Source organism: Austrofundulus limnaeus, unplaced genomic scaffold (genome assembly GCF_001266775.1).
Source record: "Austrofundulus limnaeus strain Quisiro unplaced genomic scaffold, Austrofundulus_limnaeus-1.0 Scaffold2, whole genome shotgun sequence".
NCBI lineage: Eukaryota > Metazoa > Chordata > Actinopteri > Cyprinodontiformes > Rivulidae > Austrofundulus > Austrofundulus limnaeus.
The window spans coordinates 2,511,237-2,525,426 of NW_013952404.1; the positions used below are offsets into that span (position 1 = coordinate 2,511,237).

The following is a 14,190-nucleotide window of genomic DNA, read 5'->3' on the forward strand; positions in this document are numbered from 1 at the left end:
ATAAATACCAGTTCGGTTAGCTATTGCTTCCCGATGTTAATCACCAAATCCCAATTTATATCTGCCAAAAGCCCCCGTGGATTTACACGCTCTTTAAAAGTTTTTCATCGTGCTACCAAAGTGTTCCTTCAAACTCATGCTGCTTCGATATTCAGTCCCACCTGCTGGTTATCGCAGCTTCCATACAGAATGACTGTTTACTCGCCATTAGAAATGCCACAAAGAGGTTGAAGTTGCTGAACCAAAATTAGCGGCTTGATGCACGAAGTGATGTGAAGAGGAGCAGAAACACCTGAGGCCTGTGCTTCCCTTTTAAAGGCCGTGATGGTGGAGCGTGATGTATCTAACAGGCAGTTTTCGCTTTAACTTTAAAACCCACAGTCTAGCTCATTAGCATCCCGGGGAGCAGAACCAGCCCGGGGGCCCAGAATCTGAGAAAGACATTTCTAATGATTGCAGAGCCGTAATAAGGTGGTACAAATCCGTGTCTCTCCATGGGGCCGGATGGAAGCTGGAACACCACCCGAAAACTAAATCACAGTTTAACCTTAATAGGGTCACAAGTAGTGCAGCAGAACGAGCTCTGACTTTCCAATCGTGATTGTCTGAAAGCTCAATGGCACGTTTTTTTTTTTTTTTTTTTTGGTAACTGTTATTGTCAAAAGAAACACAATTTTGTGTGTATTGCATATTTATGATCTTTTCTTCAACTGCTTCTATTATATATGTTTTCTCACCATCTGCCTGGACAATGTATCCTACAGGATTGACAGCACGGATGTGTGAGCTTTTCTGACAATGAAAGAATCCTAATACCTTGTGTTTGTAGTGTATTCAGCTGAATATAAGTTGAAAAGCATTTGCAAATCATCATATTCTGTTTTTATTTRTGCTCCATGCAATGTCCCAACTAGTTCCGTTTTTGGGTAAAACCCAAATAATTGATGTGCTATGTACAGCTCTGGAAAAAATTAAGAGACCACTGCTTATTTTCCTTGTATTTAATGGAAAGCCTTCCACCAAATATTGATTTCTGAGCTCATCCTGAGTTAAAACATTAGTATTGATGTTTCTAAAGGAATATTAACTTGCTTTCTGTGTATTATTTGAGGTCTGAAAGCTCTGCATTTTTTCGTCRTTTTGATCATTTCTCATTTTCTGTAAATAAATACTAAAATTTGACATGTTGTCAGTAGTTCATAGAATAAAATAATAATGTTCATTTTACTCAAACACATACCGAGTAAAATCACAGAAACTGATCATTTTAAAGTGGTCTCTAACATTTCCAGAGCTGTATATTTTTAGGCACAGTCTCTACCTATTTTGAATGATTTGATTTTTTTTCACCCAATATTTTCACTTTGCCATTTTTGTGTTTTAATTTATTGAATTATTTACCGCCATTAGAAACGACAGCAAGTAAACAAGTAAGGTTAACCGAATGGTTATCAAGTAAACAAGTTTCTACATGAATGAAATTGTAGCTTTTAATTTTGTGGGACGATTTACCAACAGAGCATTTAAAAACTGGAACTACAATTGGAAAGCCRCTCTTCTTTCTCTCCTGGTRCTCTGCTGCAATAAATGTCCACCTAACCAAGTTCTAAAATCTTATATCAGCCAAAAAGTCTTTTTGATCTTGTTTTGAGACTGATTTACTAAACAAGAACTGATTGTGTAAGAATAATMATCTTGTTTTCAGAATGTGTAAGATTATTTGTCTTGTTAGCCTGAAAATTTGACTCAAATTAAGTCAAAAATTTCTGCCAATGGAGTAAGAAAATTTTACTTGGTAAGATTCTTGAAATACTTGATTTGACTCAATTTTTTCTTATTTCAGGAATCTTACCAATTAAAATTTTCTTACTCCACTGGCAGAAAGTTTGACTTAATTTGAGTCAAATTTTCAGGCTAACAAGACAAATAATCTTACACATTCTGAAAACAAGATTATTATTCTTACACAATCAGTTCTTGTTTAGTAAATCCGTCTCAAAACAAGATCAAAAAGACTTTTTGGCTGATATAAGATTTTAAAACTTGGTAAGACTGACAGTTTTGGCGAATGTGAGACATGTTTGTACAGTGTAGTCGTGCATCAGTGTTTTTTCTTTACGTATTGTATTTAAATCATACGAAAAGAAGATTGTGAATGCAAGCCAGACTTGCTGCAGATATCTTCTGACTGAGTTGTGTTTGTAACACAGCCCTGCAGGGGCAATAACATACATCTTCTTGTTATTCAGATAAAATGAAATAYACAGTTACTGTGCTGACTGCATGTTTATTCCATGTTTAAATGAGCTACACGGAATGATATGAGCAAGGAGACATGCTTCCACTGAGATCACCCAGGAAACTAGAGCTGCACAGTTGGGAAAATGAAAAAGAGAAATGATTTGATCTTTACAGCACCCTACAGTATAAGCTCTGCATTACAATATTCTCACGCTGCCCGCAAAACTCCCTCCTCATCTCGGGCCTCTGCTTCTTGGTCAGCACACTTTGCAGCGTGTGCGGACAAATCCTGTCTAGCTCAGGTCAGCAGAGAAATGCGTTCAGAAAACAATAACGCGTTCAAACATGTTGCGCAGCAGCAGGGGTTGGCTACACGTTTGATGACTCTGCAGCTTTTTTTTTAATTTAGGAGGACGTTGAGGAGCTGTCATCCTCTATGCTGCTCAGCATGCGACAATTAGCTGCCACTCTCATCATCATCACCGGGATATCAAAGACACACACATATACACACCAGAGACATCGTGGCTGAAAGTCACCCCCATCTCTCAGGGTGAGCCACAAAGGGTTTATGAAGACATCTGTCCAGTGTTTCATTAAAGCTGACTCTGGTGGACATTTAGGGATCACAGTCATGGCCAACATCTTTGCCCTGTCCCACAGTGTGACACAGTCAAGTTCATCAGGAGATGAACAAAGAAATAAAAAGGGGAAAAAAAGTAATAACACAAGCTCTGTAATGTGTGGGGTATTTATATTTTAAAGCTTCACTTTCACATCTTGGAAGGATCGATATGTTTTCTAGGACATATGTAATTTATTTTATACAACAATATATAATAAGCCCAGTATAAAAACACAAGATATTCTCTCTGAGAGAAATAGTACGTATTTTTAAACCACCTCATCATCACTTTGCATTCACYTCATTAAAGAAAAGGTGATCTCACCTCCCTCGGTTTACACTTTTTTAACGAATTTTATTKTATTTTGCTCTCATTTGAAAACAAAATAGTTTTTGTTTAAGTACATTTTAACGTAAATAAAATGAAATGTTAAAGGGGATGAGGGAGGTTTATGCAAAAGCTTCATATCATGTTATAAAGTCATTCCCTCATCAAACACACACCCAGAGTGTTGCTTTGACTCCTTCATGCATGTTTGAGAAATCCTTGAATCTACTGTGATAGACATGTGGAGCTGCCAAAATGCTTGCAGGTACAAAGCACCGCCTATTTACCCAAAGCTCCTCCCCGGAGCTCAGTCTGCAGCCCAGCTCCTGCCCAACAGAGCCCAACATAACTTTTACAGTTAAAAACTTTCTTAACATTTATTAACATGGTCTGTCCTGTGCAGAATGACAAAACGCAAAATTATGTCTTCACTATAGCCTCTGTAACTTTACTCCAGTTAATTTGAGCAGCATGAATCTTTGCACAGGTAATGTCCACAAGTGGATTTATGGTTTCCAAGAGTTTTTAGCTTGATTCGTTATGGTTTTAAACAGGTTATATACTGTCTAATGAGAAAATTATTCAGGTGAGAGTGAGAAAAATAATTATGTTCCATCCTCAATATCTCTAAAACCACAGCAGCTGTTTTAATTCTTACACTTCTGATGAAATCTACCAAGTTCCAGCTTTATTTTGATATCAGGATTATTTAAGTTTGTAAATGCTAAGATACACTCAATTACATTTTGGCATAGCATTTTGAGCAAAAACATCAAGAAAACCCCTTGGGGCTTAAGAGGTTAATACATAAAGAATGTGAAAAGTTGGAAAAGTTCACTTTGGACCACCCAGTCAGAAACTGAAGGAATCCAGTTGTCTKCTTCCTCTGGGTTCTGATTCAATTGTGCCTTTAGAATATCGACGCAGGGAGATTGAATTAGGTCAGCGTTTCATCAGAACCCACCCTGTATGTTTTAGATCGGATTCAAATGACTGAATTATCTCTTCAGCATATCATCGAGTTCAGCCGACGCCGGCGACGATCCATTAAGTTAAATCAAGTGTGCTGAGGCAGAAAAACAAGTAAAACCATGAATGGTCCATGAATCACAAAGACTCCCTTTTTATGTTCTTCCAGGATGATTCAAAGTACCGTTTTAGCATTTGTCAACAAAGTGACGGTGTCATAGCTGGGGAAATAAATGTGTTTCCAGAAGCTAAGCAGCGAGTAAGCGAGCACCAGCAGAGAGACGTTAAGCTTCATTTGTAATTCCTTCAGTCCCAGCAGACATCACAGCCTCAGACGCCTGGTCCTTCAGGCTAAACGAGTAAACAGTAGACAGTAAACAACACAAATCCACTACAAACATCAGAGTCCACACACACACACCTCCACTCCACTGATGAAGAGATGCAGCGAGTCTCCATCCTGTCATCCGCTGTTAGTCAGGTCATTCATCAAAACGTCACAAGCAGCAGCATCAAGTTGATTCCAAACACTGAAGCCTGCTTTGGATTCTGCTCCCTGTCTGTGAACGTACAGTAGCTGCGCTGCTGTCCTGTAATCACCGACCATGAGGGCCGTGTCGGTCCAAGTGTGAATCAGCGCTAACCTATTCAATGACTCATTGATTTTTTTTTTTTTTTTTTTTGGATTGGCTGAATAAGATTTATGGCCCCTTAAAGACTGTGGAGTGGTCTCGCTAAACTCAACACCTCTTATCTTTACTCTCCTTTCTGCTCCGCCTCACAAAACAAACATCAGTGTGTCTCTAGAGAGGCTTACGGAAGAGGATCAGCGCCACTGAAAAAATAAAGGAATTCTGACTTTAATCTCAGAATCCTGAGATTAAAGTCAGAATTCCTTTTTTTCAGTGGCCCTAATTCTCTTCCATAGAGGCTTGACACAGAAGAGACATAAAAGCGGAATCTATTTTTATTTCTTTTAGAAAGTGAGCGCTAAGCTTCACTTTCACCCATTTGCTGTCACTAATAGCAATTTGTCCAAATTTGTAGCCGTGTAATTTAGATCTAATCAAAAACTGTTTGCGAGTTCAGAAACACGTCACAGAAATGTAATCAGAAAATGTCTGATCTGCACGGCGACTGTCATTATTTTTGTTCAATCTTGAGCTGCATGATTATCGACAATTATTCCTCAGGCGCTGAGGCCACCAAAGTGCACACTGAGACGCACACAATCTCACAACTAATTATCWAATGAAAGCAAATTATTATGCACAACTCTTGTAGACTGCGACCCTAATTAAAGCAGAGGTGTGTTTGAAACATAATACTGAACTAAACACACACGTTGTGGATGGAGATATTTTTAGAATGGGTCAAAGGTCACAGATGTCTCTATTTCTGTTGGAAAGAGATTTTTTTTTTTTGTTTGCATTTCTTGAGATGCATCAGGATACTTTCAAGTAATGAAAGAGAGACAGCAGTAARAAGATGAAGTTAATTATTTAGTGTGGCTTTGAGAAATGAAAACAGTTTCATAATTGTGAAACAGCTGCAAATATAGAGGCTGCCTTTAATTTCTTTGACAGATCAGCAATAAGACATCCRTAGAATCATCAGTCACACCACCAAACCCCCAAAATTTCTGCATGAATCTGTGAAAACGTGTTGACATTTAATGAAATTTTGCATTCTAAAAGATGTTTTAATGGCCAGGTTTTGGTTATTTTTGGATTTTGGATCTGTGAGCATCTTCTGACTCCTTTACCTTCACTTTGTGAGGTAGTAATTTCACAATATTTTGCAAATAAAAAAATTAAGTTGTATTCTAAGACTTAACATCTACGTTATTTTGTCTTTTAGCAAATTTCCCAGAATGCAAAGTCCAACCACACTTTATAAAAAAATTTTTATAAAAATTATCTGATTTCAAGTCATCCTGAGAAGAAAAGCTTTGGAAAATTTGAACATCTTATTTCCATGATGAGCATAGATTATCAAATTCAGCATTCATTTAATTCAAGCAAACATGAGGAGAACACAAAAACACCACACAAAAAGACCCCACAATCAATCAGAGTTGTAAAGTAACTAAGTACAAATACTTYGTTACTGTACATAAGTAGAAAGTYTGGTTWTCWGTACTTTATTGAGTATTTATTTTTTAGCCTTCTTTTTACTTATTTCTACTTCTAGTCCTTACATTTTCACACAGCTACCTGTACTTTCTACTCTTTACACTTAAAATAAAGGTAAGAAATAGAACTTTTACCAAAGTAATTTTATGTTAAGATACTTTTACTCAAAAAGAAAAAATTGTATAGGTCTTCTGGACGGGTTCTTCTCTAATGAAACGTTTCGTCTCTCCTCCAAGAGACTTCTTCAGTCTGAGAGTTTCAGGCAAAATTCAGGCTTTTAAGCACTGCCTCCATGTGACTGATACTCACATCACATGGCTATTGTTGACACCTAATTAACACTTATTGTTAACAGGGGGTGGAGTGATACTGCCAACAGGCCCTGGAGCAGTGTGGTTATCCTGACTGGGCTTTCCTGAAAGCAGACAGGAAACACAGACAGGATTCCATGCAACATTCAGGTGAAAATGAAGACCCCAAACCCAGACCCAAACCAGTGGTTATTCCGTATGTTGCGGGTGTTTCGGAGAAACTGACACGTTTATTTTCTAAACATGATGTCCTAGTGGCTTTCAAACCCCAAAACACATTACRGCAAAGGCTGGTTCACCCCAAAGATCCGGTGCCCCGGCACAAACAGAGCAATGTTGTATATGCTGTTAAGTGCCAGGAGGACTGCGACCATTTATTTATCGGGGAAACAAAGCAACCACTGTTCAAAAGAATGTCCCAACACAGACGAGCTACATCTAATGGCCAGAACTCTGCAGTTTTCACTCATTTACAGGCCAGCGGTCACTCTTTCAGAGATGAGGATGTTCTCAYTCTTGATAGAGAGGAACGTTGGTTTGAGAGAGGAGTAAAAGAAGCCATTTTTGTGAAGAAAGACCGTCCATCATTAAACAGAGGTGGAGGCCTCCGTTTTCAGTTGTCCCCCTCCTACAGCACGGCTATTGCCAGTATCACTCCRCCCCCTGTTAACAATAAGTGTTAATTAGGTGTCAACGATAGCCATGTGATGTGAGTATCAGTCACATGGAGGCAGTGCTTAAAAGCCTGAATTTTGCCTGAAACTCTCAGACTGAAGAAGTCTCTTGGAGGAGAGACGAAACRTTTMATYAGAGAAGAACCCGTCCAGAGGACCTATACAATTTTTTTCTTTTTGATTTTTTACCTGGATTACTGAGATGCATCAGGACACTTTTACTCAAATATCATTTTGAGGTACAGTACTTTATACAACACTGCATTCAACCCAGAGCTTGAACCCAGGATCACCTTGATGTGAGGCAACAGTGCAGCAGTGGCTGCTTTCATTATGTGCACAAAATTTTATCTCACCGTGTCCAGTGCTGAAAGATTTGTATCGATATATCTCAATGCACAGAAATAGTAATTTTTAAGATGAAAAGTTTCAGCTCCAAACCTTTAGAAACAAAGTTTCAGTGAGATAAATGAAGCCACTGATTATATCCCACAGACTGCACTAAATCTTCCCTTCCACTGCGAGGATTTGTTTTACTGTTTCTGCACTTCGTCATGAATCCCAGCTCATATAATAGATTGAGCCGAGGCCACTTATTCACACCACTGAATTTGGCTTTGTGCCACGCTGGTGGAAATTTCAGCGCGTTGTTCTACAGACGGAACAAAAACCTTCTGTTTCTGTGTCTTTGTGTGCAGATAGCTTGTCGCCTCCCGTCAATGTGACCATCAAAGAGGTGAAAGCGAACTCTGCCGTGGTGTCATGGGACATCCCAGAGGGAGACCTCGTCATCGGCTTTGCCATCACCCAGCAGGTGAGGAACAGACGTGGTGGTACAGAAATGCACAACCTTTGTCTCTCATTTTTACGCTTCCAGCATCACTGTACTGTATAGTACATATTTTTGCATTATTTTCTTTAAAATAAATTATCTTTTAGAAACTGGTTGTTTTAAAAGTCTTTATGTTTTTTCTACCAAACAAAAAAGTATTACTTATTATTTTAAAACACATTATCAGCAGAGGTCTATAAAGTACTTGGGGGAAAAAACTAAGTAAAAGTAAAATTACAATGACAGAAAATGACTTTGGTAAAAATAAATTTCACTGATGAGAAAACTACTCAAGTAAAAGTTATAAAACTGCTCGCAAAAATTAGGAAAGTAAAAGTAAAAGTACTTTTACACACTCTCTAAGAAATAAACTGTTGAATTTACTGAACCAAACTGGTTCCACTAAGCCACATCTAGTAAATTGAGCATTCTATGTATATTTGTTGCTCACTTTACTCAACTAGTGAAAATAGCTGGCATGACTTGGTAAAATAAATTCAACATTTCATTTTTTAGAGTGCAGAAACATCTTTCATGAGTTTGAACATATTTTGTAACGAGTAGCTGTTACATCTTAAAGTAAATAAGTAAAAGTATCAATTTTAGCTTTAAAGTGCAACAAAATTAAAGTAAAAGTAGGTATTTAAAAAAATAATTGGTAAAATTACAAATCCTCAAAAAAACTACTTAAGTACTGTAGCGAAGTAAATGTACTCARTTACTATAAACCTCTGCTAACAGGTGCTATACAAGAAAAACAAAATCATCAAGAAAGTTTTGCTGTGTGTGTCATCTGGTAATCCCCATCTTACTACTTTGATGGATTGCAGACAAGAATCTGCTTCCAGTTTGTCCATTATGCAAATGAGTCGGCTGAGCTCCAAGTTATATAAACTGAAAGACCAATCCGAACAAAACAAAAGCTCACTTGGCAATCAGCAGTAGTGGCAACACTTTTGGCATCATGTGCAGGACCTGTGACGGYGTCTTTATAAAGAGCTTCAGGTTCCCTTTAGTTTGCTTGTTTCGTGTTATTTTAAAGGCAAAGATTTAACTCCTGAAGTGTCACCTCTGTTTTCTGCTCCAACAGAAGAAAGACGTGCGCATGCTGCGGTTCATCCAGGAAGTCAACACCACCACACGCTCCTGCACATTATGGGACTTGGAGGAGGAGACGGACTACATCGTGCACGTTCAGTCTATCAGCATGTCCGGGACGAGCCCGCTGAGCGAGCCGCTGCGCTTCCGAACCCCAAAGGAAACCGAGACCCAGGCCTCTAAGAGCAAAGGTGAAGAGGACACACACACACAAGACACTCAATTGTTTAGGCATCCAGCTGTGCCACACTTAGAAGATGAGAAAGAAAAATCTGTTTCTGTCCATTTTTAAGCCATAAGAGCAGAGGGGACCTGGCCTTTTGACAATATAGTGACAGATTTTGGCTAAAAACCAAAAAAAAATCAATAGACACACAAAGCGTGAAATGAAATTTCACAACAGAGTGCCTCAGCTCTCTCCTACTGATCATGACTCAGGAGTAAAATGCCTAAAGGGGATGCATACATCACTGTGTATTGATGTCCCCCTGCAAGCCTCGCTCTGTATGCAGCCTGCACAGCTGCACTGTAAACCAAAACGAGGAACGGCATTTATCAGACAGGGAGGAGGTAACAGGAAGCTTTAAAGGGTGCAGAATCGATGTGCTTTCTGGCCGAGGCACTGCTCCATCTATTCCTGCTCTCATTTACACTCATCTCTCCTATGAGCCGCTGCCATCCTTCAATACGTCACAGCGAGCAGAGCCAGGGGGGAGTCKAAACTTCTGCCGCGGTGGTGTGAAAGTGGGCTGCCAGAAAACATGCAGAACATAAAAACAATCACTGCGGTACATGGGAGAGACGCTCCGACGGCCGCTGAGGCCTAATGATGTTTTGTCGCTGCGTTTTATCTTCGCGGAGGGAAAGAAAAAAAATCAAAAATAAACACAAAATAGACAAATATATTATGGCACCAGATCCAAATAAACCACGTTTCTGGCTTGTCAGTGCACAGAAATATACAGAAGTGCTTTAGAGTGCAAAAAAAAAAAGCAGTTTGATTTGTGATAACTTAATTTTTATAACAATAAAATGAAACAAATGCTTTAATCCAGAGGTACYCAACTCAAAACGATCTTTCTCACTTCCAAACCAAGCTGAGCCCCACGTATCCCAAAGATGCTTCAAACCTCATCGCTCACAGTTGAGTGGAACCAGTTGACATATTTATTTATTAAGTCCAACATATCTGTTTTTTGAGTGCAGGGGCAGAGCCAGGAGGTGGCCAGGGGTGGCCATGGCCACCACAGACAAATCTTTGGCCACCCCATTGGCCACCCTGCTGTACTCACCCCTTACACAGCGAAACAACCTTTAGGGGTGTAATAATCCTCCTGAACAGTTGGTGGCAGTGTTTAACAGTTTGAAACATTACCAAGCTCTATCACTGAAGAAGAATAATGACAAGGAAGGGATGGTTTTCTTTATATACAGAACTTACGCCTGTAATCTGACTTATGATGTCATCGTTTGGACTTTATTTATTTAGTGCATGTATAACACAGTGTCATTTGATGTTCTGAAGGCTGCATGATGCTTTGTGTTTGGTTTTGAGTAGACCTATCACTAAATCAGAAGAAGTGAAACACCCCTCTAAATTCACTGTTGGTGGTTATCAATATTGCACCTGTTCATTGGGTATTAATTAGTTTTAAACATGCAGTTGAGGGTCATCATTATTTGTCACAATGACATGTTACAATTAAAAATAAATCAATAAACAATATAAAAGTAAAAATCACCCCTAAAGTCATCGGATATGATGAATTGTGTCACATTAATTAACCTTACCTCAGCTGTAGCAGTGAGTTTAAAAACAGGATGATATAGTTTAATGAAGAATCTGTCTCTGAAATGATTATTAAATCAAGTATTCATTTATAGGGAAAAGTATGTTTAACAACCTGGTAAAATACACCAGAATGCAGGTAAGGGCATCTATTTCATCCAAAATTTTACAGGAGAGGACCCCCGACCCCCCAACAGAGCGTCCCCCACTTTTAAAATGGTTCTGACACCATGTTTATAAGGTAGTCACTGTCTGTATAAGGACATAAGGAAATGACCAAAACACAAAGATCTGCAGAAACTTTCAAGTAAAAAGTGATGTAATGTCTGGCTCCACCACTGTTTGAGTGTAGGGGAGCCCCCCCACCCCCAGATTTGGAATCACTGCTTAAATCCACTCAGTATTTATTTSTATTTCAACAACATCTAATGAAAATGTCACAAATAGGATATTTTTTTACAAAACATTTTACTTTATTAAATTTAGTCCTTATAGTCTCCTTACATACTTGCTGAATTATTATGATGGAAGCAATTTAGTAAAAAGTTAAGAGTATAATAGACATTTGACCATGTTTTTACTTTTCATATCTGCTTCTTTGCTGYGTGATAGAATGTTGGAATTAAATTCTTTGAACTGTTTATCTTCCAGTCATGAATAATATTTTAAACTTAGCCAAAAACTAATTTAATCCATTACTTTCATTAAAATTAATTAAAAGATTTGAGATTATGTGGAAAGAGAAGATAATTTCTCAGTACAGCTGTTGTGTCAAGATGTGGGGCGAACGTTCAGAGACTAAACCAGAAGTTTTCACGGTCCTCTCTCTTTTTCCTGCCGTATCACATCGATCTCAGCTGAAGGAGCAAAGGATGAGCCAGATTATTCTCATTTCATCTTTCATGATGATGTTTAACCTGCTGAAGATCAAAAGAAARCAAAGGGATGGAGGTGCAGCTCAGCCTGAGCAGAAAGCAGGACGGAGTGACAATGAGTCAGAAAGAGAAACGGGGGAACAGGACGTGACTGACGGAGGAGGGGGGGGGGCAAGACGAGGGAATAACAATTAATTTCTGCCGTCAGGGACACACAAACACTCTTTTTTCACACATTTGCACACTCTCTGGGAAAATGACTGCAACCAGATGTGCAAACATGGACAATAAACAGTGCTGTAAAGAAGACTGATTGGTCTCCTTAGATCTAATAAAGAAGCTTCGCTCTCTTTGGTCCTGCAGGGAAAAAAAATAATAAAGCTTTARGGGTTTTTTCTCTCCTGCTGTTGCAAAGGATTTCCATCTGCACATCAAAACTGAGCTTCAGTAAACCGCTGTAAGATATTTCCTCATGACAGCAGCACTCGGCTTTGAAACAAATGAACAAAACTCCTGAAGGAACAAAAAAAGGAGAAATCCTCCGAGGCTGAAAGACTGTTTAAAAATCCGTTGAAGTGTAATCAATTGTTTCATTCTTTTAACAGTGAGAATTTACAATCAACATCAATCTGATGTCAGAGGGTTAAATGAAGGAGATGGGATCTTTTTAATCTTGATTATCATAAAAACTGAAATTAAACTGTTAGTCTGGTTGAGTATAATGCACCGATATAAAGTTTTTCAGTTGAAAATTAATTTTAAAGACAGAAATTGGAACCCAGACACCATCTGCAGGCTGTCATCTTTTTTAATCAAAAGTCTACTCCTGTCATTTTATTTTAGAAAAAAAAATCAGCAGTGCTCTTGAAATAAATAGAACCCATTATTTCTCTAAATGTTGAGCTCTTTCCTTAACGCTGCATTTAATACCACAGAAGGTCAGCAGCTGGTGAAACCACAGCATCGTCTAGAACTCGGTCGGACAGCATCGGCAGCGCTGCCTCTGACCCGTTTGCCTCGGTAAGGTCACTTGTGAGGGGAAAAAAAAAGCATTAGTTGCCCAGGGGCTGTTGTGCTTTGATTATTTAATTCAAGGCAGCAGAGACCAATCGATTAGCAGACCTGCTTGTTGCTAAAAGTTACCGGAGCGTGGGGTTCCTGCACACAGGGCCTTTCAAATGTCACACTCTGCCTTCTAATAAAGGAGTGGAAGGCTGTAAAGTTCAAGAAAAGACTGTTTGTTCAGTATCTGAAGGAATCTACAGACCGTTTGGAGCTCACAGATGTGTTTTTCTTGCCTTTATGTGCATTTTGATGCTTTGGTTGAAAATMATATTTTTAGTCGGCATCTGTGCGGAAGTCGTATCATTTCAGCTCAGCAGCAGTAATTAAAGACGAGAGAAGATGTTTGCAGATTTGAAATAAAAAAAACTGTAATTAAAGATCCATTTGCGGAATGAGACAGCTGTGAAATATAGGAAAACTTGGAAATTTAGACGCTAGAACCGACACTTCGGGAGGCAGTTCACAAAACCTCAGGGGGGGAGGAAAACGGATTCTGAACATCAGATTCTGTCTGGGAGGAAGCAAAATAAAATCTGTCAATGAAACCCCAAGTCTGCTATAGAACTGAGTCGTTCCAAGCTGCAGAGAAAAATCTAAGCAGTCCCATTGATGAGAAATAATACAGATGTGAATTAAGAGGAGTCTGACCTGCTCAGCGAAAGTACATTATGCTAAATCTGGAGTCTTGTTGTATTAAGGCCATATTCTAACAATTGTTTTACTCATGAAGCAGTTGTACAGTGTTGTATAAAGTACCTCAAAGTGATACTTGAGTAAAAGTACAAGTATCTTATCATAAAAATACTTTAGTAAAACTTTAGTAAAAACTAAAGTCTTCTCCTCACCTCCTGGATTTTACTAACAACATGAAAGAACCTGGCAAGATTAATTTCAAACAAACACCATGCCCAAATCCAGCTAACTCTCATCTTCCAGCCTCAGGCACTAAACCAAGATCTACAAAAAGTCACAGAGCCCCACCAACACCACCTCTGACCCTTCCACACATCAAAACAGACAATCCTGTTTGTGTTCGAGATGATCCAAAGACTTTTGTGTGATAACTATGTTTTGGGTTTAGTAATTACTGTGGGAGGAATAAAAATTGAATTACTGTGGTTGGGATTTCAGAAAATACTTAGGTTTATGTTGACATGTTTTTTTAATACATTAAAGAGTTTTTTTTTTTTGTTGTTTTACGGATCATTTAATTGGTGATTTAATGATCAGATGGGGGAGGTGTAATGG

General features: G+C 38.6%; 1 protein-coding gene across 4 annotated transcripts in view; it reads left to right on the top strand.

The window, feature by feature from the left end:
• Positions 1–14,190, top strand: part of LOC106519043 (fibronectin type III domain-containing protein 5) — a 38,075-nt gene that overhangs the window by 12,319 nt on the left and 11,566 nt on the right. For all 4 annotated transcript variants that reach the window (XR_001310396.1, XR_001310397.1, XM_014010546.1 and 1 more), the window contains exons 2-3: positions 7,982–8,097; positions 9,206–9,404. Coding sequence is in view for 2 of the 4 variants with exons in the window: in XM_014010546.1 (XP_013866000.1) it covers positions 7,982–8,097; positions 9,206–9,404 (315 nt within the window). In the remaining 2 variants the exon portion in view is untranslated. The remainder of the gene's footprint in view (positions 1–7,981; positions 8,098–9,205; positions 9,405–14,190) is intronic.